The sequence below is a fragment of the Symsagittifera roscoffensis genome, chromosome 10 (genome assembly GCF_963678635.1).
Source record: "Symsagittifera roscoffensis chromosome 10, txSymRosc1.1, whole genome shotgun sequence".
In the NCBI taxonomy this organism is placed as follows: Eukaryota; Metazoa; Xenacoelomorpha; order Acoela; family Convolutidae; genus Symsagittifera; species Symsagittifera roscoffensis.
In genome coordinates, this window is record NC_087071.1 from 44,998,609 (window position 1) to 45,024,985 (window position 26,377).

At 33.2% G+C, this 26,377-nt stretch overlaps 1 protein-coding gene across 1 annotated transcript; it reads right to left on the minus strand.

Moving 5' to 3' along the window:
- LOC134855611 (coagulation factor IX-like) lies at positions 1-26,377 on the minus strand. Its single transcript, XM_063872156.1, has 5 exons — positions 25,993-26,377; positions 24,953-25,055; positions 21,031-21,192; positions 2,236-2,354; positions 1-311 (listed from the first exon to the last, which is right to left on the minus strand). Exons 1-5 carry the CDS (start codon positions 26,315-26,317, stop codon positions 109-111), a joined length of 912 nt encoding a protein of 303 aa, XP_063728226.1. The 5' UTR covers positions 26,318-26,377; the 3' UTR covers positions 1-108.

Below are 26,377 nucleotides of genomic sequence, written 5' to 3' on the forward strand. Positions count from 1 at the left end.
TTCAAAAAAAATACTTTTGGTTGAGAGCTCATACTGCGCCTGGATGAAATTATTACACCAAATTGAGCGCAATGATTATCTGGTAAAATATTGAAAGTACTAAATTGCTTATTGGTAGTTGACTATTTTAAAACTGTTCTCGATTGTATTTTTAATCCACTTATAGAAAAATGGTATGCTCATAAAGTAAATTTCCATCTCGCGGTCCACTGATCGTTTCAGTCTGTGACTCGCAACCCCATACAGACACTGTACCCTCTGAGGCTCACACCAGCTATGTCCCATTAGGTAGAGCGGGGAACCACTGTCACCTGGAAAAAATCGAGAGACAATTAAGGGAAGTAAGTTTGAGTTAACTGTCCATGAAAGTAAGTTTGAAATGTAAGTAAGCTTAAACGATCTGTCCATTTAATTACACAATCAACAATAGGCCAAGCTTACAATTTTACAGAGTTCACAAAGTAGAATTTTACAAAGTAGAATTCAAACTTTTTTTGAAGAAAATGTGAATACTCATTCTTGCTGTTTTTTTATCAGTTTCAGTCAGCTTTTATTCTACAAAAAATAAAGAACAAAAAACAAACTGAAAAAGCGATCAAAGTTCTGTGCTATTTTCAACATATTTAAAATGATCAGTCCACTTTCAGGCCGCATACATTTATGAAAACCGCACATCACGCAAACTAGAATAAACAAGGTTAGGCCACAAAAAATATCATGTAAACCGACTCTTAGTATGGCTGGCATCGTTAACAAATGAACTTGTACGCTGTTTTTGTTGATAACAGAACACATTTATTGGAAAGAATAGTCTTTATAATCAGGCATAGACAAAGAGCACAGATCCTGTGACTGTATTCTTAACAACTTCCAAAAATAGTCTACTTTTTTCAAATTTTTGTCGTTTTTTTTTGTGATGAGAAAACTATACAAACGCGTAGAATTTTATTAATCTGGAGACAATCGAAACAGGAAACTTTTTGTCAATCAGCCATTCAAAGCTAACTTTTCTGGAGATTTTTCTGGAGATAAATATTTTTTTTTTTCATGAGACAGACTTACTCGATTGCATTACTTGCTCGAAATTAAACTGAAACTCAGCTCAAAACTTTGAACCAGTTTTTCTCATCATTGGGAAAGTTTCTGGAAAATTTTCTCATCATTGGAAAAACTTGTGTTTTTCCCCTTCCGAAAACAATTTGTGGCACCTGATTTTGCGTGAAGAAATGAAATTAAAAGAAAATAACTAGTCAAAAGTCCTTGGAACTCTAATGGTTAAACTTGCGATCAATTACGCCGGATAAACTCATGGATGTTCTATTTTAGCTATCGAAGTTTTAAAATGTAGTCGCTTGACTGGATTGTTCTCCATTTCGAAGTTTTCAAGTTTTCGGAGTGACTAGCAATTTTATTGTGTAAGAGACTTATTTTGCGCGTATATGACCATGAACCCTATTTTTATTCAGCTGTGATTCGGGTTCTAAAAGATATAAAAGTTGTTATTTAAAAAATTGCTCTGATTTTTTTTTGTTTTTAGAGAAAATCTTCTGATTTTGCTTTTAATGATGCCCGACCAAATGATATAAGATCATGTTTTTTTTCTTTTAAACTTTTTCCTTTTTTAATTGTTTTTATTGAAAAACCAACAAAAACAACGAACAATCGAAAACAATTAGAGACAACAAAAGGCTCGATTTTTTTGGAATTGTAGAAAAAAGTGTTTAAGTTTTGATTGTTTTATTTTAAACACTTGTGATTAAACAATATGTGCGCTACTTGAACAGCAATCAGCGATCTTTGCTTCTGCTTCAGATGCTAGTTTATTCAAATACACGATGAAGTGATTCAAAATATCATTTCTGATCTCAAAGAAGATCAAAAACTGCCGCGTTGTAGTCAAACTTCTGGAATTGGGAGCGAGATGGTCAAATTAAGTTATTACGCAAAAAACTCACTTTTTGTACATCAGTTGCGGATTTAGGGTAACGCCGTTCCCTCTACCGGGATTTGACCCCCTAACCACTAAAAGTCTTTTCTTGGTACTGTTTTAGGACATATATATTCGGCCGACTCTTTCTTGAACTTCTCTATAGCGCTTTCGGGGTGGGGGAAGGGATGGGAAGACCGCAAAAAATTGGCTATCATGAGCTGATTACAGTTGGTATAGACAACCTTATTTTATTGATTGACAAATGTTGGTTATTTTCAAAACTTGTGTAATGTAATGGACATTACCTTGACATGGGACACTGTCTCTGATAGTGTTGTCTGTGCAAATGAACTCCTCTCTGCATTGTGCTTTTATCCATCCCGGTCGCTGCTCGAACAAGAACGTCTCCTGTAGTGTTTCCGGGCTAAAGTCAACAGAAATATAATCTTGTTGAAAATTTCTAACATATTGGTGCATAATAAGAAATTTGGAACCAGATCTAATCTAGAACTATTTATTTAATATTATTCTGAATATAATATAAAATATTGAATACTAACCAATCATACTCCATCAAACTAACAATCCACTTATTTGTAAGTGCTGAAACTCTTTGTAGTTTCAGCACCAGAGAGATTTGAATTAAACTTAGAATATAGTTGCCTTTTCTAAAGAGACCGACTCGTATAAACCAGTATACACTAGATCTATTGAGACTAGGAGATAAAAGAGTAAGATTAAGATTGGTATTAGACTAAGGAGTTGCACGAATCTATCCGGCCGAAAATAAGCGTGACGAGCAGACGGTATACCTTATCTGAAATTACTCTATAAGTATTACCAAAAAGGTCTTAACTCATCTGGTGCGACCGAAAGTCTCGAACAAGACCCTAACCAACTTAGATTAGAAACAATAACTATAACATTAGATTAGAATTAGACAAATACAGCATTTTAAAAATATTATATGACAAAAATTTAGTAGAAATGTCTCTAAGACTCAATAGATTATCGCCAATTTTCCAAACAATACGAGAAGTTCCCGGTATTGGAAGAAAACCTCGGACAAAGTACGACATGCGATTAGGAAGAAAGCTACCAATCGATTTCATGATTGTGCGACAAAAACCAGATCAAACTTTTTTTATTTAGAATACTTCCAGCAGTAAATTTAAATTTTCATTTACTGACATAAAATTTTGAAGAAAAAACTTCAATAACCTTTAATGGCGCTAAACTTAATAATTATACAATAACGACCGATAAAAACAACACTAGTCGTTCTCTTCGAAAAATCTGCAGTAAATTAAAAACATCTTGGAAAAAATATTCATTGAAAATAAAAATACAAAAATTAGTTAGTTCAAAGCATAAATTGTTGGTATATATAAATCATTCTTCCATCACATAAATCATTCCTCATCACCTAAAATCAAAACAGCAAATCTAAAAAACTAACAAACATCAAAACTAAAATCTAAACCCTTTTTTAACTTATCCTTTTATCAAAAAAAAATTATCAAGGCTTGTCCTTGTTTTCACTTAAATTAATTTCATTTAAAAAAACAGATCATCAAGGCTTCCCTTGGACCTTTATATTAAATTAAATTAAATCTTAACTTCTGATCATCAAGGCGTATCCTTGGATCAAATAGAACAATTTTGTTATTCCCCTCCCAAATCAGTTAGTGTCTAACGACCTCAAACGTCAATTCACTACCCAACCCTTATTAATGACCCAGATTTAACAGATATTTTTAAAAAAACTAACCATTCTAATTAAGATAAACAGTGAAGATTTTCGGTTACTCAGCCTTCATTTGATTCCCTTCCTCTTGAACGACCCAGGCTAAAACACTTAAACTCAGTAAATCATAAAATAGTATCTAACGAACTACTTGCGTATTAATTATACCTGAACCTTTTGGATCGATTTAATATTCTCCAACCCTTGATCACAAATCACAACCCCTAAGCAAGTTTAGGTAAGTCTATCTTAACTTAGATTTATCACGAGAAAGTAAAAATCATTCTGACGAATCGTTATATGCTTTTCTCTCCAACCCGACAATTTACGCCCCAAGTTAAGCTAACCACAAAAACGTGTAAGAACTAGCAGCTTAAGACATGAAAAATTACTAACCCCAATATTGCATCCATCATCCTAAACTTTATGTCAAGAGATAATTTAGGAAACAAACAAACAATTATATTTTACAACTGTAAATTTAACGACGACAGATACGACCTCATAATCACACCACACAGAGAAACAATAGGATACATAATAACAAAAATACAAACACTAAGAAACAAAAGTAACCACAAACAAAACAAATTATTAGGAAACGATTTTCAAAAAGAAGAAACGCAGTCTCAGAATCGGAAACGAGCGCAATACAAGAACTCCACACTTTAAAAGACTCAATAAACAAAAAAATCATCAAATTGACAATCAAATATTATTTTCTGACTCAAAAATGACATCACCAGCGTCAAAAAAAAAATGTAGAATAAAAAAGTCATACATAAACAAACTAATACGTCTGTACAATTGGAATCAACCAATAAGACACATTGAAAACTACACGCTAACAGTAATAAAACACAAAAAGGATTCGAAATGAAGAAAACCTTGAAGAAAGTTCCACATTAACATTTTTAAACATCCACAAGCTAAAGCTCAAGGACAAGTACAATTTTGCCAAAATTTAATCGTAATTTTTTTTTTCGAAAAAGGAGATAGTCCAAGCACAAACAAACTTCCCGATGTGAAAACAAAAAGACAACTTCTTGACCACATGCCAAGAAAGCCATATGTAGTCTTACATCACAATATGGAATCTACACAATAGAAACCAACTCACCAAACGCATTTCATGACAAATATCTCCTTCAAACTGATGACGTAGATTTTGAGTTTTTAGAGAATACATAAAAAATATACAACATCAAATATCACATAGCGCAAATTCAAAATTCACAAACGATTATTTTCGCTTGTCTATAGCTATTTATCGATATTATAATTGAAAGAACTTCAAGGCAATTCACCAACTCAAACATCCCGACATACAACCGTACGACATGAAATATCAAGCTAAACAGATATATCAAGCTAAACAATTAGCACAATCTCTATTCACAAAGATTATGTTACAGTATACTCACTTACAATTGACGCAACGCCTTTAAACTTTAGTTCATTTTTTCCTGAAAGAGCAGGAAATAAGAGTTTGAACTCTACTTTCATAAATCATGTAAACTTAAAAGGAACAAGAAATCTTAAACAACAAGATATACAAACTCCATCACATTTCATAAATGAAGAAATTGTTGAAACAATAACAACAACAGCACATAAAAGCATTCCACCTATCCAACCAAATTTTACAACTCCGAAAACAAAAAAACCCAACCTTACAACAAACAACTACCCAATCCATGGTACAACCTTTTGTAGCTCAAAAATACTCACAAATGGTTTACTAAACGTTTCGACCAGTCACAAAGCCATCATATAAGCAAAAAACATCACATAAAAATAATTTCGCAGAACATGATTATAATTATGTAAATAGATCAAAACCAATAAAACTTTCTAATATGAATATTCAGAACTACTCATATTCAAAAGTCAAAATATACCAATACCAACTCCAAACTCAGTAAATTTTAATGACCAACCACAATCTTCACACAATCGAAGTGAAAATTACCCATTCTTTCATCAAAACAAAAATAATACAAATAGATACTATATTAGAAATCAACCCCCTTATTATACAGCTAAATATTTTCCATGAGATGACGAGGAATATTATAATAAAAATCATCAATGATTCTATTCAAGCCAAAGACCTCGTTCTTACAGCTGTGATCAACCAGATACTTTTGAACCATATACACGAGATGAACAAATACGACAACATAGAAATAATCATACTAATAATAATTTTCAACCACAAAATCCAGTCAACACACAATCTCACCAACCAACTCAAATACATAAGGAAAAGTCACTGCCGTATTATTTACAACAACATGAAATAACAAAAAGTCAACTTACAAACTTTTCTCAAATACCAAATGCCGCAGAATCACTACAAATGACTATGAATCCATACTAATGGGTGGATCATCAATATCATCGAATAAGCCACTAGGGATATTCACAGGCACAGATCCTGAAAACTCTGTAGAAGATTATCTGAATGCAGTCACATCAAATTTAATTTTAAATATAGGACCTGAACCAGTAAATAGGCCGCTTCATCAAAATTTGATACATAGACGAACAGCCTTAATCCAAACCACACTTGACGGCGCAGCTCAAAAAAATGTTTTTCAGTTTTACCTGTAAAAATAAAATCAGATTGGAAAAGATTCACACAAGATTTTTTTTTAATGTTTGATTCTGAAAGAAACAAACAACATCAAAGAGTTTTATGCAAGGAAAATCGTAGACTACTCAATAAAACAATTAAACAACTTACAGTAAGAATTGAAACAGTAGTCCAAAAAGCAAATTTACTCAATATCCATGATTATAAAAAGACGAAGATGACAGAAATCTTAATGATGACCTTAACACCTCAATCACGAAAAACAGCAATGAAAAAGGGAGCATCACATCCTTCCTCAATCCAAGAACCAGATTGAGACTTTAGGAAACTAGTAGATAAAGTAGAGCAAGCCGAAGTCACTATGAAATTATAAGAAACAGAAAACCTAAAGCTAGAAATTGTCAACAACATCCAAATCACTACTTCGCAAATAAAATATATTCATGACTCCGATACAGAATTATCTGAACAAATCACTGAAATCTTAAACATCTACGAGAAAAACCCATATTTTATAGGTAAACCATCATTCAAAAAACGGTGCGAAATTGCCCAAGGTACGGACACAGCGTTGCCAAATGGAGACAAAACAACAAGCTAATCAAAATAAACCACAAAAATATAATCAAAATAAACCACAACAAAAATTTCCATAAAAATAATAGTTCAGAAAAACCCACTCACAATTAACTCAATTTACTCTAGGCAGAAATCACTTTACAATTCAAACTATCGAAGACGATCACCAAACCAAAGAAATTCACGAAATTTCTCACAAAACAGATATTGTCGATCAATAATTAATCAGTATCGAAATTACTATTCAAGATCAAATTCAAACCGACCTGAGTTTTCGTTTGATACCAGTTTCCATTCAAAATCTCGAAATAAAAACTATTCAAATGATCGATCTAGAAACTCTTCATATGATAGACACAGAAATTATATCAACGATAGGAATAGAAACCATTCAAATGATCAAAATTATATGAAAAAACAATAGATCTAAACATTTAAGGCAAATCAATCAAGTACAAACGACTGAAGAAACTCAACCAGACCCACCTGGTATTGATATTTCAGAAAGCACAGAATTGCAACTAAATCACATAAATTGCGAATCAAACGACAGTGAAAGCGAAACAGACAATGCAGTTTCATTTAACATGATACATGTTGGAAATGACTACGAACATATTAAATCATGATCACTTCCTCCTAAATTACCATTCAAGAATAATAACCAATAACAAGACAATAGAAAAAATAGTAGAGGAAATAACTGAAGAAAAACCCACAGAATATTCAAGCACAAATCACATTTACCAAATATACCAAAAGAAACGCAATTCACTAAATAAGAAAGTTGGACAATCCCACTCCTCTTCGAAAGTCCAAAAAGCAAAGAACTTCAAACACCAGACCTTGAAATTTATTTTTCATTAGATTCGGGAGCGGAATCAAACATCATTAACATCCCCACTTGGAATGAAATAAAAATTTTACATCCAAAATTAATACCCTTCAATACAACAAGCAGGCTAGCAACAGCACAAGGATCAACCTTAACAAACTATGGAAAAATCTTCCTTGTTCTCACTCGAACAATGGAACAGAATGAACTCTTGAGCAAACCATTTAAACAAACCTTCCAATCACAGATAAAAAACATAGTATCAATGGAATCCCATTTGTTACTAAATATATACCAACAACAAATATTTTAAACAGCAGAATCCATATAGAAGATAAATACACAAGAATGAAAAACACAGCTTTAACCTTTTTCCAAAGAATAAATAAGCAACCACCAATTTTTTCTAAATTCTACCCTCTATACAATTAGGAGCGGAAACACCTGAAACCGCTAGCAGGTTATGAATACAACTTCTCAATCAAACAAGTTCACCAATACAATACGGAACAAAAAAAACAACATCTCTATATGTCTTACCTTGAATTCAGACCAATTCATAAGTTTTTTCGAGTAATAATTTCGTCTATCAAATACATGATGAAATCAAACCCAGACATAATTTCCTTACATGTATAAAACAATTCTCCATAAAAAGTAACCCTACCTCTAAGACTCTAAGTTTATTGCGAAACTAACGCAACAACTTCTTCCACAAAAGAAGTAGCGTATAGCGTAAATAATATTTTAAAACTATTAGATACATGTCAATCTACAATTCTTGACAAAAATTTATCGATAATTAATATAATAAGCAATGAAAAACGAAAAACAGATTATTTCACGAAAACACTTTACTTTAAACCAACGTTTCAATTATTAAAACACACAGAAGAACAACAAAAATTCCTAACAATGTTCAATTTTCAACACTACTCTCAAATAAAAAAAAGAATTTGAACAATTAGCCGATTTACTATTGAAATACCCAAAAGTTCACACAACATCTAAGTTTGATGGATGTTGGAAAAGTAAATTCACTACTAAATTTACCTCTAAAACCTGATGCACTTTTCAAAAAACAACGAGCAAGTAAAATTTCAATTCAGTTGCAAGACAAAGTTAACCAATTACTCTACATACTGGAACAATATGAAATCATTTTTTTCCAGTAAAAAAAGAAGAACATCCAAAAGGCAACACATTTATAAACCCCGTTAGCAAAAGGAGAACCACTGAAAATAGTTCTAGATGCAAGATAACTCAATTCACTCAATGATGAATCTAATTGTAATTGGCCTATTGAACCAATTCGAGTAATTCTCACAAAAACAAAAGGTAAATATTCCACAATAGCAGACATGAATAGTGCATATAATCAAACGCCGTTAGACAAAAAACTACGACGATTAAGACAATTCGTTATTGGAAATCAACAATATGAATTCAAAAGACTATTCTATGGAATCTCCATAAGACCAGCAGCATTCTCATCATTCATGAATAAAATTTTCCGACCACTCATACTCAAAAAAATGCAATCACAAAATTAAACGATGTTTTAATGCAGTCACAAACAAAACTTTTAGTACCTTGTCTTAGAAAAATATCATCAGGTATTACTACCTGAAAAAATGAAAGCAGCCCCGGATAAATCACATTTTTTTCTAACACGTGTAAGAGTTCTTGGTTATATTACAGAAGGAAACACTATAACTACATTGAAGTCTCGCATAGTTGCATTCCAAAATATTCAACCCCTTTCCAATATAAAGAAAACACAAGAGTTTCTTAGAATGTTAAAATTCTCAAGTAAATACGTATATAAAATGCAGGTTTACTTAAGACCAATCTAAAACATCCTTAGACAACAAAAAAATTTTGAATGGACAGCAGAACATCAAACACAATTTGAAGAAATCAAAATTCTTCTCACTGAACAAACTTCAGACACAATCCCAGATCGCGATCAGTCATTTTATGCTATGTGCGACGCCTCTTACTTTGGCATCGGTGCAGCATTACTACAGTCTCATAACGGAACAAATAAAGCTAATCTCATTTCAGCACAGTCAAGACAATTCGCACAAGCTGAACTTAGACTCTCTACTCTTATGAGAGAATGCACAGCTATATTAAATATACTCACAGACTATGAATTTTTAATACTTGGAGCAAAACATCCAAATGTTTTACTTACAGATCATAATCCCATATTCTTCCTCTTTACACAGAAATCAAACCCAAACCATAGAGTTTATAGATTTCAACTAATTTTAATGAAGTTTGAACAGCAGGAAAAAACCTCGCACTACCCAATAATCTTAGTAGAAATACACCACTTGAATTAATAATGAAAAACAGTCGAAATACCACAAAAAAATGAGTTTTTCCTTGCAAAAGATGAAACTTCACCCAGATTACAATGCAAATATGCAGTAAAAACAACTTAAGATCAATAGATAGCAGTAGAAATAATTAAAAACAGATCAATCCCATTTTAACAACCTACAACAAATTCCAGTTATTTAGATTGTCAAAACAATCACTACGAAGTTAATTGTACTAGGAAAATATACATTTAAACCAATACCATATTCATCATAGAGTAAAAACAAAACACAACAAAAAACAATCAAACACAAATTGTACAAAACAGATCTATTCTCTTTAATAGAAAAAGAAAACCTAATTGATAATTTAAATTTATCAGGCCCAACGAATAATGACTCAAAATATACAATGAACCGAGTCTTTAACCTCCATGATCCTCTAGATACAATACCTCTATAAAAAAAAATTAAAAAAAAAATTTTTTTCTCCTAAACACAGAAAAAATAACACTAAAATTATCACAGAAACATCAAAACCTTGACCCAGTTATTAGACAATTAAAAGCTTGGCACAAACATAAAACCAAACCAATTAAAGCTGATATCACAATTCTAGGAAATAAAACCCTTCTTAGATATTTCGGAAATTTTAATTATACCTCTATCAACGAAAAAACAGATAATTTAGAATACCAAACATCTGATCTCAAAGTACCCTGCCTACTTTTAAGTATATTGCTTATATTTTTTCATACTTCCCATTCTTTACACACTAAAAGGACACTCAGGATCAGAAAAAACATACTCCTATTTCATTCAAATCGTTTACTTTCAAACTGCACCAATTTGGATTAAAGTTTTATGCAATGATTGCAAAACATGCCAATTAAACGAAACAAACCCAAATCAAAAATAAACTGCAGAAAAACAAGATTTTAAAGGACAAAGTCCATACTTCAATCACAGAATTTCAATCGATACAAAAGGACCAATATCACCATCCTCAGAAGAAAACTCATATATAATGGTCATAGTCGATGCATTCACACACTACGTAGCACTTAACCCAGTACCTCATTGTAATGCTTATTATGCATATACAACACTTTGTGAACACTGGATAGCAAAATTCGGATTACCCGAAATCCTTGTTACAAACAATGGCACTGAATTCATAAACAACGAAATTATCAAACTATGCCACCAATATAATATTAAACCACAACCACGTATATCTCATGCACCGTGGACTAATGGACTAGTCGAAGGCATGAACCGTTCTTTACAAGAATATCTCAGATGCATCAATAACGGAAATGACACACGATATACTGAATGGTCAACAGTTGTGAAACTATTCTTCGTATCTTATAATTCACAAATCACAACAACTTTAAGACTGTCACCCTATGAAATGGTTTTCGATCAAACATCACGAAAATTGATATTGTTCGCAGCAAATTCTTCAAAAAATACACAAAGCAATTGTCAAACCACTGAAGAATCAATATGTTATAATCTACCACTTCAAACCCACAATGAAGATCACTTCAATCAGCCACAAATTTTAAAATTAGCTTCCGATACACACACCGAATGGATTTTAAACAGAGATAAAAAACACAATGATATATATCAAAAAGTAACAAAAAATTATCAATGACAAAATATTTTTCTCCAAACAAATTCTCGATTCACAACAGCTACAAACTTGAAAATCGGAACATACGTTTCAATTCCAAATTTTACAACACAAAAAGGAATTTCTAAAAAATTACAGCCACTCCGAAAAGGACCATATCAAATAATTGATAAACCCACTGATGTAATATACACACTTATAGACCTAAACAAAAAAGAAATTGTTCAACACCGCAATAATCTTTTACCCTACTATCCGAAAGAGTACGCTCTTCGGGTGCTGACTCAATAATACTCCTTTACAGGACTAAAAGTTGTTGAAAACAACTCCGATTACAAACAAAATCAAAACACTGATTTGAAATATATTCAAAAGCCATTTGAACAAAAAAATAAAAAAGTACTTAACAAACAAACATTTCAAAATTTAGATGACAAAAAGATAACTCAAACAGAAATAAAAAATAAAAAATTAGCAAAAAAAATTCTAGAACAACATCAAAAAGAAAAATCTCAACATAGACAATCATCGCGACTTCAAAATCAGCCACGAAAAGATTAAAAAACATTCATTCCCTAATCTAAAATTTTAAAGAAAATTAAATTTCAGAAACCACTTTAAATTTAATTAACACTTTCACCTCTCGAAAGATCTTTTAAGCACCCGTACATTTTCTCAAATTCATGCTGAAAAGCACTTGGAAAACTAATTCAAATTCAGCCAATAAGAACTTTTCCAAATCATCACCTTCTTTTTGACACGACTTCTTTAGCCGTCAAATAATCACCTTCAAGCATATCTCTAACTATAACTAAAAGGCCTCCAGGTCCACAAATAAGCAACCTGCTTGAAATTGACCACCGAAACAAAAAAATCTCAATATTAAAACCCTCCCCTATCAAGTAGATCAAATATCAACAATATGATCTCAATTTAGATCTCAAAACCGCCTCAGGCACAAATATTAAATTAGCCTAAAGAACAAAATGGACATGATCATTTAGCCTAAAGTACCAATAACTTTTAGATACCCCCAATCAGCCAATAAATAAAAATAAAACCAGGAAGATCCTTCAGAGCCCTTCACTCCTCCCCGCACTAATAATTGCCGAAACCCAATAGACTTAACAAAAAACAAACAAATAATCCGACCACACTCGAATTTAGCCTCGAAATGCTTCTTTCACAAACAGTCAGCCATATTCAAGATATACTTTCAAATTTTCTTTCAATCAATTCAATTTTTTTTCAAACTCTGCATAATCCTAATAGTCGATACTCTAGAAATACTCATCCTCCGCCTGATAATTTTTTGCAATTTTTTCATTCTTTTTTATTCTCTAGCCCAAACGAACTTTAATTTTGCAAAAATCCTCAGGTACGATGTTTCAATAACTATCCAAATGTTCCAGCTTCTATTTTTTCATAATTGCTAATCAAGAACCCTCACATCGATCCCCACCAACAACATCCCAAGAACCTCCACAAACACCAAAAAATAGTCAAACAAATCACCACCAGTGATCAACACGCATCTCTTTCCAAGACAACCCATATACATTTGAAGAAAGACACGCACGATTGTCCGAACCACTAGAACCAGTAATTCGCGAAGCACCTCTAAGCGAACCACATATACGAACCAGTATATAATACATACCCCCTTTCCAACAAGATATTAATAGAGCGAGACACTTGAGTCAAAATCAAAACACAAACGAAATTAACAGACAAATTATACATCCAAGACGAAATAGAAATTTGCAAACCCCAGAGTTCAATTCATCATACCTCAGTCAACTATAGCAAATCCTATGAACTTTTCCAGTAGTACAATTCAAAGTACTCCTCCAACCAAATCATAACAAAACACCTCAAACATCCCATCAGATTACTAAGGTTCAACCCTTACAGTTGAACAAATTCCAGAAAATTTTGTTAATCACCCAGCTACTACAGAACATCGCCCATATTGGATGACACAAGTCTTCACTCAAGGTGAGCCAAATTTAGTGAACAATCCCATAGACATCTCATCTGACACAACTTTGTCACTAACAGAAACAATTTCACCTCCCCCAACCCCTTCCTTAAGTCAACTCTCACCAACACCATTTCCTCCAAATTTTCCTACAAATCTCGACGCTAGATACCGATAACATTCAGTAAATAACATACCCCTACGATTAGATTGGAATACATTTGTAGCACTCCCTCCATTATTTGGTCAAAATCACGAAAGTAACAGATTACACAACTGGGCACTAAATAGATTACAATACCGACACGATATCCACAGAGATAAACAGTAACATAACATAACAAAATTTTACACAAGAGAACTTGACTCTGAAACTTGAAATCACAGTAAGACTAAATATTATAATTCACCATCCCAGCTCAATTTTTACCTCCCCCATTTATGACCACAGAAATCATCTATAAAATGATAGATACACAAAAGAGACAATGGGATATATAACTGTTTTTAATCCAAACTCAGGTCTAACATACACATGTATCTTTTAAAGATACTATTTTTCCAAACCCTTCTCTTTCCTTATATTTCAGAACCCAATCATAACAACCCTTCCCTCCCAAACAGGACCCCAGGGTTTATTAGTCACACACTATGACTGTGAAGAAATTGAACAAAAAATCATTACTTAAATATGCAATAAATCAAGTCACTCAAAGCGAGTCCGAACCAAAGCTATAGAGACGACAAACATAATAGCTACACTTTACTTCACTCAAAAGCCCGAGCTACAACATAACAGGATAAAAATTCACAGCGACATTTTCCGAAAAGAAAGTACATTGTTCTCAAGTCTCAAACGGAAATAAGAATAGACTAGATCAAGAATCTTTCTAACAAAATAATACTGAAAGTTTGTTTACCTCTCAGCCCTGAGGATTATAAAAACGAACTTCGCCGATTAAAAATTACATCAAACAAAGGCACACACAGAAAATTGGTACATCTGCACATCAAGCCGAACTTGAAAGATACCAAGGTCATATAAAACTAGACGACAAAATTCCATTTCACGGCGCACATGGAAGACTAACATAAAATCTCCATGATAAAAATTGAATAGTACACATCGAAATAGACAAACCCTCAGATTTTAAAGCAGACACTAAGAAAAGGACACAAGAAATAAAGTTTTTCGATTGGAAAAAACAACTTGAAAAAGTACAATTAACACGAGATTTAAAAGCTGATACAATAATTTATCAAGAAATAAGACTCCCTTGCAAGAATGACCAGGGATACTGCGATCCCACTACACAAACACAAGCAACAATTGTTTGATTCCCAGAAGACAATTGTACCACATTTCAAGTAGCAAAAATACACGCTAAGATGAAAAATTTTCACTAAATTTTTTTTTATTAAATCAATCCCTTATGAAGACGTAAACTCTGAAAAAATCAGACACAGTTAATAGGAGTTTAGAAACAATAATAATATCGAAAATAAATTGACACGTTTCTAAATTTACCCAGAGACGGAACTTGCATGTAAATACAACAAACCACTTTATAAAACACAATTTTCAGAATTCTTGTCGACTATCGACTAAGAACAAGGTTTCGAAATGAATACAGGAAAATTACTCACAATTCCACATGTAACACATCTTACAACCAACAACAAAAACATCCCAGTAAACCTCCTAAAAACACAGGAAACACTGGTGGAAAAATAAAACCACAAGACAAAGACAGTACATGTTTACAAGAACTATCACTTTTGAACAACACTTATTTTGGCACAATTCATTATGACGTTCGTCTAGACGTAAAAGACTTGAAACTAGACTACACAATAAGAAGAACTTTTCAAGAAATGTCATTATGCGAACTTGAAAGAACACAAATTCTACAATCATTTGCACTAGCAGTACTAAACATCCCTTATGCAGGAAAGTTTATTATTAGGAAACAGATCAAATTTCATTGATTACGAAGGAATATACTATGTTTTTACAGTTGTACCAAAATAGTATCACCTTTATATGTTTTTGAAGACAAAAGATGCTATAAAAGAATCCCAATATTCTAAAAAAAATGAAGTACCTTTTGTTCATACACTTTCATGAAGAACTTGTTTTTGGGATACAGTAGTCCCATGTGGATCAGAGAACAGTCACAATGGTGTACATTTAAGTCCTGACGAAGATAAATACTGCATTCTCACACCATACCCTCCACTCATGCAACCATTAAAATAATTTTCACCAGAACGTATTAGAGCTATTGCTCGCAATCCTAACATCGATTTACAATCGATCGGCATATACTCTAAATCCGACATTCAACAGCATATCCGTACACGATAATTTCAAGAATTACTCACAAAAATGGACACAATACAATGACAATCCATAGATCAAAACTTACGCAAACTTGGAGAAACAGCAGGCTTTTCAGACATCTACGCACAAGACTACAGCGGATATTTTAAAAACATAAAAGATAACATTTATTTAAATGCATAAAAAATACATACTACAACGTATATTACCAAAATTGTTTTTAGTTTTGTAAATTTGAAAAACGAATTTCTTGCCTTTCTAGGATGGCTCTACTACATCTTAGGAAGATTGACTACATTATACGCAATGTTTAACTTTCTTGGATTTTTTTTTCTCTGCTAAAAGGAATCTACAAAACATGCACAATAACCACACAAGTAAAAAAAAACAAGCAAGCGTAGCACGCATACTTTTGGCAGGATTTTTTGGAATTTTCTCTACATCAAAAAATAAAATACTTTTAGACGCTCAAATAAAAGAATACAATACCAAACTATCGACAACACCGAACACGTATGATGATTCACAAAACAATACGAATACAACGCCTACGGCAACACAATTATCGTGGTACTAAAACACAACCATCCTTTATCATTAGTACCACGAAATTTCAAAAACATAGCCCTGACAGACCTCATAGCTTCAAGAACTAATTACCCACAAAGCCTAATTTAACACATAATATCCCAACAACCTAACATAGAAAACACATACGAGCAAATTATAGAACAACCACATAGCACAAACTTTCGTTCTCAGAACAACCATCTTTTTAGCCCACGATGAGCCGCTAAGTTGGATCAATCCATCGCTCAATTTCCTACCCAGCCAATCTTCAAAGCAACCTCCCCGTCACACCACTCTTAGCTTTCTCCCACCTGAATCACCTCACGATAACACCTCATCCGGCATGGATTCAGATACTAATTCAAACCCCACTATATATAATACCATTTCCCAGTTTATTAACTCAGATATCGAGACCCCTGACAAATTTGACAACTCCGAACCCAGCTCATCTACGATTTCCCAACCTCATTTTCAACCACTTCACTCCCAAATATGATTTGAACCTCCTTCAACTCCCTCTTGTATTTCCAATGTCACACCCACAAACTCCCCCTTGACCAGTGAAACTTCCGACAACAACAGCTCTGTAAATACACAAATATCTCAAGAAATTGACACTTTTATCACAGTTCAGCAAAAATTACAGCACCCTCAAACACTAACCTTTCACCATCTCTCACAATCCATAATATTATCGAACCCATCAACCCCAACTCCCTTTTCAACTTACACCCCTTCGCCAAGCCCAACCTTCTCGTCAAACCCATCCTCATCTAGTACAAACCGAGCCTATCGAACTTTTAAAAGTTTAAAAGAAAATTCCCTAATACTCCGTTTCCCTCTCACCCAGGAACAGCCAGATCATTTGTTAATCACCCACTTCACACTAACACAAAAGAATTCCTTTAAGTATATTGACCCTTTTTCCCTCAAAACACCTACTTTCATTCAGACCCTAATGACGAACACCCTAATTATGTTAATGAGCACGTATTATACCAAACACTTTCATTGGCATCACTTTATCACTTCACTAATCCACTGTTACTATCATTATATAACACTCCTTGTGATAACGAACAATGCAGCACTCAACTCTACCTTTTAACAAAAGCACTCACTCCAAAAAAACTGACGCAAATTGGATATAAACATTCACTTATCAGATTCACCGCACCCAAAGCTAATGAACATTCCATCAATCACTCCGACATCACATCGTAAGACCAAACGAAACACCTTTTTAAACGACGATAAATTTGCTAACCCACAACTAACAGAAAAATTCTTCTTTAAAACTCCATATGTTTTCACCCTCAATACTCTAGATAAAAAAAAACGACCACGTCATATCAGCAGCACTCCGTGATATTCAAGCTTATGATTCATACTTTAAGAAATTTAACAACTTTTCACTAACGTTTCATTTCCTCAAACCCAAAGAACGTGATTTGCACTGCTCACACGGCATCATGACTTACTAAACAGACACACACTTATACTTACTGTAAGTTCATCCAACATCATTACAATCATAATACACCAGCACGACAATTTCACCACAGATATCAATACTTTAAATCCAAATATAACTCAACATTCTTTCTTAACTTCACATATTGTTTTAAAAATACTAACATACAAGGCATCCTCCGCAATTATGGTCCCATCAACCAGATGTATATATTCTGTCCCTTAACCAAAACCTTCAACGTAGACAAATCCCTACAGCCCGGTGAAATCCCAATCCTAGAAATCATCCATAACACCAGATATACCCACAAACCTTTTGACTTCATCCAGAATACACCATATGAATTCTAACCTGGCCCTGAAGAACACAAAATCATAAAAGCACTCGAATTGCTTTGGCCACTTCTCCAAACTAAATACATCATTCGCTTGTTACCTAAATTAATAACATCATCAAAAGTCATCCATGACGTTTTTCCTCATGGATTTTTCCCAAACGAATAAACTAATTTGAATTAAATAATTGATATTAACAAATTAGAACAAAACTAACCATTCTTCAAAATGTTTTCCCTTTTTTTTTAGTCTTCACAGGCACGATCATCAATGAACTACAAAAAAGAAAAACGAAATAAAAAACAGAAAACTTTTTTCTAGGATCAAAAATTTATATTAACCAATTGCAATAAATTAAGCAGTAAAACTTACCCCAAAACAGCAATAACTTGATTTATAACTTTTTTCCCATATGCAGTAAATATTCTTAAAACGGAAATAAATTAATAAATTCAACTCCCCAAAAGAGATAAAATTAATATTTTGAGAACAGTAAATTAATAAAAATTGCCTATAAGTTTAAAGCAGTACTAACCTTTTCAAAGACGCTCCTTTATAGTTTTAAATATTCATTCGCCCACAATCCTATCCACAATCGCACAGCTCGCCCACGAAGAATTGCTTAAAATAATAAATTTAAGTTTTAACTTTCACTGATAACAACTCTAACCAGTTTTATAACATTTCAAACTTTCCTTTAACCCGGTTGGAAAAGATTTATATATCAATTCAAACTAACCAACGCAGCTTACTGAAACCCACAAACCACAACCTAACAGCATGACTAAGAAAAAAAACCCACAGTACTCAAATTGGATTAAAACCAGCTTAGAACTGGATAATTTATTCTTTTGAAGTCTACTGTCAAGTCTTAACACAAACGAATAAAACACAAAGAAGTCGAAAGACGAACCCAAACCAAACGATTTGATTTTTGAGAAAAGGTTACAACCAAAACAAAAAAAAACCAACACTTACAAAAAGGCACAAACGGTTGAACACAAAGAACCCTCCAAAAAAGAGAGCATGAATTTATACTCCACTCCTGGTTTAACCCACCAGAGAGGACGTCCTTAGCATGCTCAATAGCCGGCGTAACCCACCGTGCTACATCCACGCTTTGTCACCCACACTCTATTTTCGGCGAGAGTTACTCAAGGTTGAGTAGCTTTTAAAAATAACCGAACTAAACAAAAACGCCTTTGCGATAAAAATTAATACAAGATCATAACTAAAAACACAATTAACAAAGATTTGTATATGTAAATAATACAATGTACTCTATAGATTACATACAGCCCAAAGACGAGCAGCAAGGAACTTGACAACCCAATCACACTCCAACTACGGAATTGCAAACACACCCGATATGCTACCTACAGTCATTATACTCAAAGAATTTGAAGTACGACTTGGCATCGCAGCAAATGAAACCCATTGAAACAGAACAATGACCTCCTCGATGTTCAAGTATACGTACCGATCCAAGTTACCAAGCATTTCACTCGAAGTCAAGCCTCATGCCACATCCGAACGAGATTGGAGCATTGCTGTTCTCTAATTAACCAAATCAACACTCATCACAACCGATCAGAAATCATGATACAATCTACCGTGATAAAGAGCAACCGCTTAAGAACAAGTTCATAAAGACGATTCCAGCTTCCTGAAGCAACGGATACCAATCCGTCTTTCTAATCGGAAAAAAAAGAATATGCTCGCAACTTCTAAAGAAGAACACCATCATCCATCCTCCACTACAGTAGAACACTGAAAAACTAAAACTCTCTAAACCCCGGATGGGTGGAACCAGATCTAAACTAGAACTTATTACTGGATATTGTTCTGATATTTTATCTCTATAAAATATTGAATTACTTACCAATCATACTCCATCAAACTAACAATCATACTCCATCAACTCCATCAACTAACTATTTGTAAGTGCTGAAACTACTTATAGTTCCAGCACCATAGAGATTTGAAATGAACTTAGAATATAGTTGCCTTCTCCAGAGAGACCGGCTCGTATCAGCCAGTATACACTAGATCTTTTGAGACTAGGAGATATAAGAGTAAGATTAAGATTGGTATTAGATTAAGAAGTTGCACGAAACTGTCCGCCGAAAAAAAGATAGCGTAACGAGCAGACGGTATACCTTATCTGAAATTACTTTATGGGTATTACCAAATAGGTCTTAACTCAAATTAATATTCCAGAAGAAACTAATTCAACGGCAAAGCTTATGTTAATTTTGAACCTTTAACGAATCTGCCCCTTTTGCAAAAGTAAGGGTTAATTATCAATGTCACTAAGAAATGATCACTCTGTAACTTTGTAAGTAGATATCGTTTGGAAACAATTTATTATATTAATATAATGTGCCGTGATACATATACAGTTCAGTATATACAGTTCCGTGACTTATTTTAAATCCAATTCCACATTCGCTAATGTCAGGGTGTTTGTTTTTTGAGGAAAAGCCACCAAAAGACTGTCCTCAATAAGAAAAAAAAATCCGATTTACATTTCTGTACTAAAAAGTCGATGGTACCTTCAAAGTTATTTTTTGAGCACAATTGTCAGGGCATGAATGAGTTTAAAAACTATCAAATTGTCGATTCAATTAGCTTTTTTAAAAAGATTTTGCTACTTACTACAATTTCTTAGTTTGATTGACAAATCCAATTCCGCACATGCCGAGCAGTCTTCCGTAGGAGGGTTTCTTGTTACAGACTGGAATTACGAATCGTGGGTCGCCTACAGGCTCATTCAGCTTGAGTAGTGCTATGTCGTAGAAAGGCTCGAATTTTGGGTAACTGAAAAAAAACTAGAGGCATTAGTTAGAAGCTTTAAACACAGCAATAAAAATTCTCAAAGACACTCACAACAATTTAAAAAAATCGATAAAAATTCCTATCAACACTTATAGTTCAATTATTAATCAGTAGCGGATTTAAGGGGGGGGGGGAGGCGGAGACTTTAGGGGGAATTTTTCTAAAACTGCCTTTGACGCCAATATTAACTAATTTTAAGGGGGTAGCGCGCGCCGAAAAAATGCAATTTTTTGTCAAAATTTACCAACATTGTCTCAAAACGCCTTTTGTGATTTTTTTTCAAAATTTTGCCTGCGGCGCAGAAAATTGTTTCAAAACAGGGTCTTTTTAGTGCTTTGAGAGAGCTCAAAAAATCAATCAGTCAACATAAAAAAAAAGTCGACAAAGTTTTCGAAACTTTTTTGAAAATCCGCCCCCCTTGAGAAAATCCGGAATCCGCACCTGTTAATAATCATACACACAGCCAAAAATGTTAAGAAATTTGATTAAAAATTTTAACGAGGTGCCAGGGGGACGGATTTTCAAAAACTTTGTCAATTATTTTTTTTTGTTGTCTAAGTTGATTTTCCGAGCACTCCAGAACACTATACATAACCTGTTTTGACCAAAAATTTAGAGTCGCAGGCAACTTTTCGAAAAAGAGGTAAAAAAAACAATTTTAAAAACTTTTTCTAAAAATTTGACCAAATTTTTTTTGGCTTTTTTGGAGCGCTCTCTCCTTCAAATGTAGTATGTATTCGGCGCCAAAGGCGTCTTCAGAAACATTTTAGGCTTGGTCAATCTAAATTGGATGTCATAAAATAATACCCACAGGGGAATAAAACTACGTCTAGAAATAATTAAAATGGTTACGATCGCAAAAGAAAACAAATTACTACAGCTTTTCTTGAGATGTTTGCAGTTTTTTTTCCAATTTCAAAATCTCAGATTATGTCAATGATTTAGAAAGCACTCAAGACTACATAATCAATGAAGAGGTGAAAAATTAGCAGACAAAATAACTCGTGCAGATGATGTACTTTTATATGCCGGGTTTACTTTCAGGGCTAGTTATCGCTGATTCAGAATCAAATAATGAATCACTACTGCGAATTTACTGGTCATGGATAAGTGGCCACTGATCAGGGTCTGAAACAGCGATGATTTTCCTATGTAATTTGCAGCAATGAAGCATGGATAACTCATGGTGAAAATAGTTATTTCAAAATGCGCGCTGTTTTAGAAAGAAATCGGCGCTAGGTCATGAAATGATAGATGTTTCAGTGATGATTTAACGCTAATTCAGGGCTGATATTTTCAGGGCTGATTCAGAGATGATTCGATGCTAAATCCAAAAAGTTAATTATGTTTTAGTCCTGATCATGGAAAAATGGCTACCGATCAGAGCCTGAACCTCTTTTTTTTTGGTTTTAGAACGTTCAGCACATTTGATTCAATTTCTATCAATTGAGCCATACATTATCAAATAAGTTTGCCTCAATTCAATTTTGGCTTGTTGAAGAGCCGGAGTAAAAAGCAGCTTATTCTATTCAATTATAGGATCAAGTTCCACCCCAGCGCATAATTCAATTTAAATTGAAGAGCGTTGCATGTGAAATGCTCGATTCTAGCTGAAAAATTCTAGCTTAAAAACAAGTTCAAACGGCTTTGGGGGAGGATAAAAACTCGGTCCCAATTATAATTTTATACTTCTCATCAATAAGTCTAGATAGCAGAAAACGAATCTTTTATACCTACGAATTTTTGTAAAAGTGATCACAGGCCGTGTCGTTTTTTAATCCATATGCTCAGGTTTGTAACAGTTTTCAGATGATTTGAAACATGTCTAGTTTGGCCCACAACAAAAGAAAACTAAGCATACATTTTGTGTAATTTTCTGAATATCAAGATTTGGAGTTGAAGACTCCAGCCAAAGATGATTGGAGTAAATAAGCAACGAATATTTAGAGCAAACCACTGTTCTGTGAATTTCTAGAGAAACAGGATCAATGTTTTTAAGTTTACTCACCCAATTTCAAAACACGCTTTATTGGTAAATAGCCGTTAAATTCATTGGTGTAAAGGTCATTAAAAAGGAAACTTAAAATTCAGAAAGAGGTGTAAAGGCGAAGCATGAAGTTGTGCTAAATCAACGAGTGTTTTCTACGTATTCTTTTTTTGAAAACTTACGCGTCTGTAACCCGAAAAGAATTTTCACACAAGCCGTGAGCTTAAAGGATTTCTTAAAATTTTGATATTTAAATTGTTCAGCTGTTTGAATAGGAGAAAATTAGTTCGAGAATTCGACCAATCAGAAACCGAGTTGGGGTGTTTTGGTAAAAATGGGACTGTTTTTCTTTCTATTTCAATTTAGTTTTCGTAAAAACTGGACTTCACCGATAAAAACAACCTAATACGGTTTTCGAATATCCAAATGATACTAAGCTCGAATATCCAAAGGATACAAATTTTTAGCTTCGGAAATCTTGATAGTTAGCGAGCAGTCTTTTGCAAACTTTAATGCTTATTGGCGCAAAAAAGAGCAACATTGAAAACAAGCATTCTTTTTGCAATGGTTTGAATTAAATTTTAACTAATCAATTAAAAAAAACTAGATAGACTCAATTTTAGAACAACAATTACTATTTTTTTTCAGCCGCTTTAAAAAGCACAAAACTCGAAACTTAGATAGCAAATCTTCAAAAAAGTATTTTCGGGATAAAAATACTACTTTCATTAGTTCAAACGCTGTAAATGCCCGCAATCAAGTTTAGCCGTAAGTAATCGATAATAACGGATTATTAGGATGATTTTTTGACAATTCTAATTGATTATAATTACCAAAATTAGGTGTTTAAAGGATTTATAATTGATTATAATCGTGATACATTCCAAGAGATTATAATCTTTTATATTGGATTATAATTGATTATAGTTCTTCTAAAAAACCACCCTTAAAATCAATTATAATCGATTATAATTGATTATAATCTCTTATTTTGCCAAAAATTTGTCAACTCAAAACTAAATTCGAATTATATCTTATGGGTTATTATTTTTGTGACAATGAGTAAATAAAATCTCTACTAGTGAGATCTCTTGAACACTTTGGTTCATCTGAACACAAAGTTTCACCACGAAACAAAAGTTTCATTGAGATCCTTTCATATTAGTGGAAATATTCCCGCGGTAGATGAAAATTAAATCTTCCGAATCAATCATGACGCTAAATCAATTTGCTGATGTTTTGGTGTTTAAAAAAGCTTAAAATATGCATCACAAAACAACTTTAATGGGGAAGAAATAAAAAAACGTATAAATTTGAATTAATTGGAAAAATTTAAAAAATTTTTACTCATTTTTCATAGGAAGCAACGTCTACAAAAAGCTTAAGATATAAGCAATTGAGATGCAATATCGAAGACAAAATGGACAAACAAAAGGGATTATAATCAATTCTATTTGATTATAATAGATTTTTGTGCAAAACTAATGAATTAGAATTTGAATAAAAATAAAGGATTATAATCAATTATAATCGATTATAATCGATTATAAATGTATCGAAAAATAGACGAATAAAAAATTGATTATAAGGGATTATAATTAATTATAATTTGATTTTACAAAGAGATTATAATCGATTATTAATTGATTAATATCGATTGTTTCTCAATTTTAGTAAGACTGGTACTAAAATCGTAATATAATCGATTATTAACGCTTGAAACTGGATGCGGGTGAACCCCTTAATCTGACATACCTTTCTGCATATTTTCTGTGCACGCGTTTGGCTCGTACTCCTATCTTGCGCGTCGGAGAATCGTTGACGGAAAAATCGCCCAAGTAAACAGACAACTGATCCACTAAAAAGAAGCAATTTTAAAAAGAAATACCTACACCAACGATTGAAAGTTGTTGAATCACCTGTTCCTCTTTCATACTGTTTTTCAAATGAAAAATTTTAGCTGAATTAATGTTTTCTGATTTGAACCGTAAATAGAGGTCACGGCGATTATTGACCAAGTTGATTTTCCGAGCACTCCCAGAACACTATACATAACCTGTTTTGACCGAAAATTTAGAGTCGCAGGCAACTTTTTGAAAAAGAGGTCAAAAAAGCCAATTTTAAGAACTTTTTCTAAAATTTTGACCAAAATATTGCGGTTTTTTTGGAGAGCTCTCTCTCCTTCAAATGTAGTATGTATTTAGATTTTTTATTGAATTGCGATGCTGCGCCAATGTTAGCTTCCCGACTGATCAAAACAAATAGTCGTGACTGGGTCTTATAACTGCGGATGATGTCTGGAAATATCATTTTCCGGTCACAATGACCTGAGAAGCAGTCGAATTACTTAGATATTTTTCCGTTTTGTCAGCCAGTTTTCAATTGTTTTTTTTTAATAGCGCTGGTTGCTTCGTTCGCGTACAACTTTTCCCGGCCCTGCCAGTCATTGACAAATTTTCATCGATGCCGGTTGATTATTTCTGAGTCTTGCCGGTCACTGAAAATTTTTTTGACCGCTGTCAAATTTTTTTGGTCTGATCTGTCGCGCAAAAGTTTTTTCGCTTATGCCGGTCGCGAAAAAATTTTCTTGGGGTCCACCGATCGAGGAAGATTGTTCATTCGTTCCCAATGTCACAGTTACTTTTCTCGGTCGCAGTGTTTGCGGACAAAATGCGTTCAGTTGCGTTGTTCGCTTAAAATTACTTAAATCGCACCGGTCGCGGATGGATTTCGCTTTAGGTGATTTTAATCGAATTTTATTTCACTTTTTTTTAAACACATTAAATTTTACTAACGTTTAAATGGGAACACACAGTGTGCTGCTGTTATAACCCAATATGCAGTAATGATAGACCCTCCGCATCTCTGACGATCTCGAATATTAACCACGACAAAAAAGGGGCGTTTTCCCGATACATTTTCGCCCTTTTCAATTAAGTTTCGGAGCGGAAACTTAAAATGTTCTTCGACTGAATAGGAAGAGTTTATACGCTGATTCAAATTTTTGTCAAAACTAACAGACTTTGAAACTGCTTCTGAGGAACTTAAAGAATATTTTAGAAGATATAAATTAAAAAATAGAAAACAAAGAGTATATAAAACAAAATTCAGCAGCTTCATCTCTATGTTTTGTTTGCTTGAGTTATGATGACTTGATTCAAATTGACTGTGACCTTTATT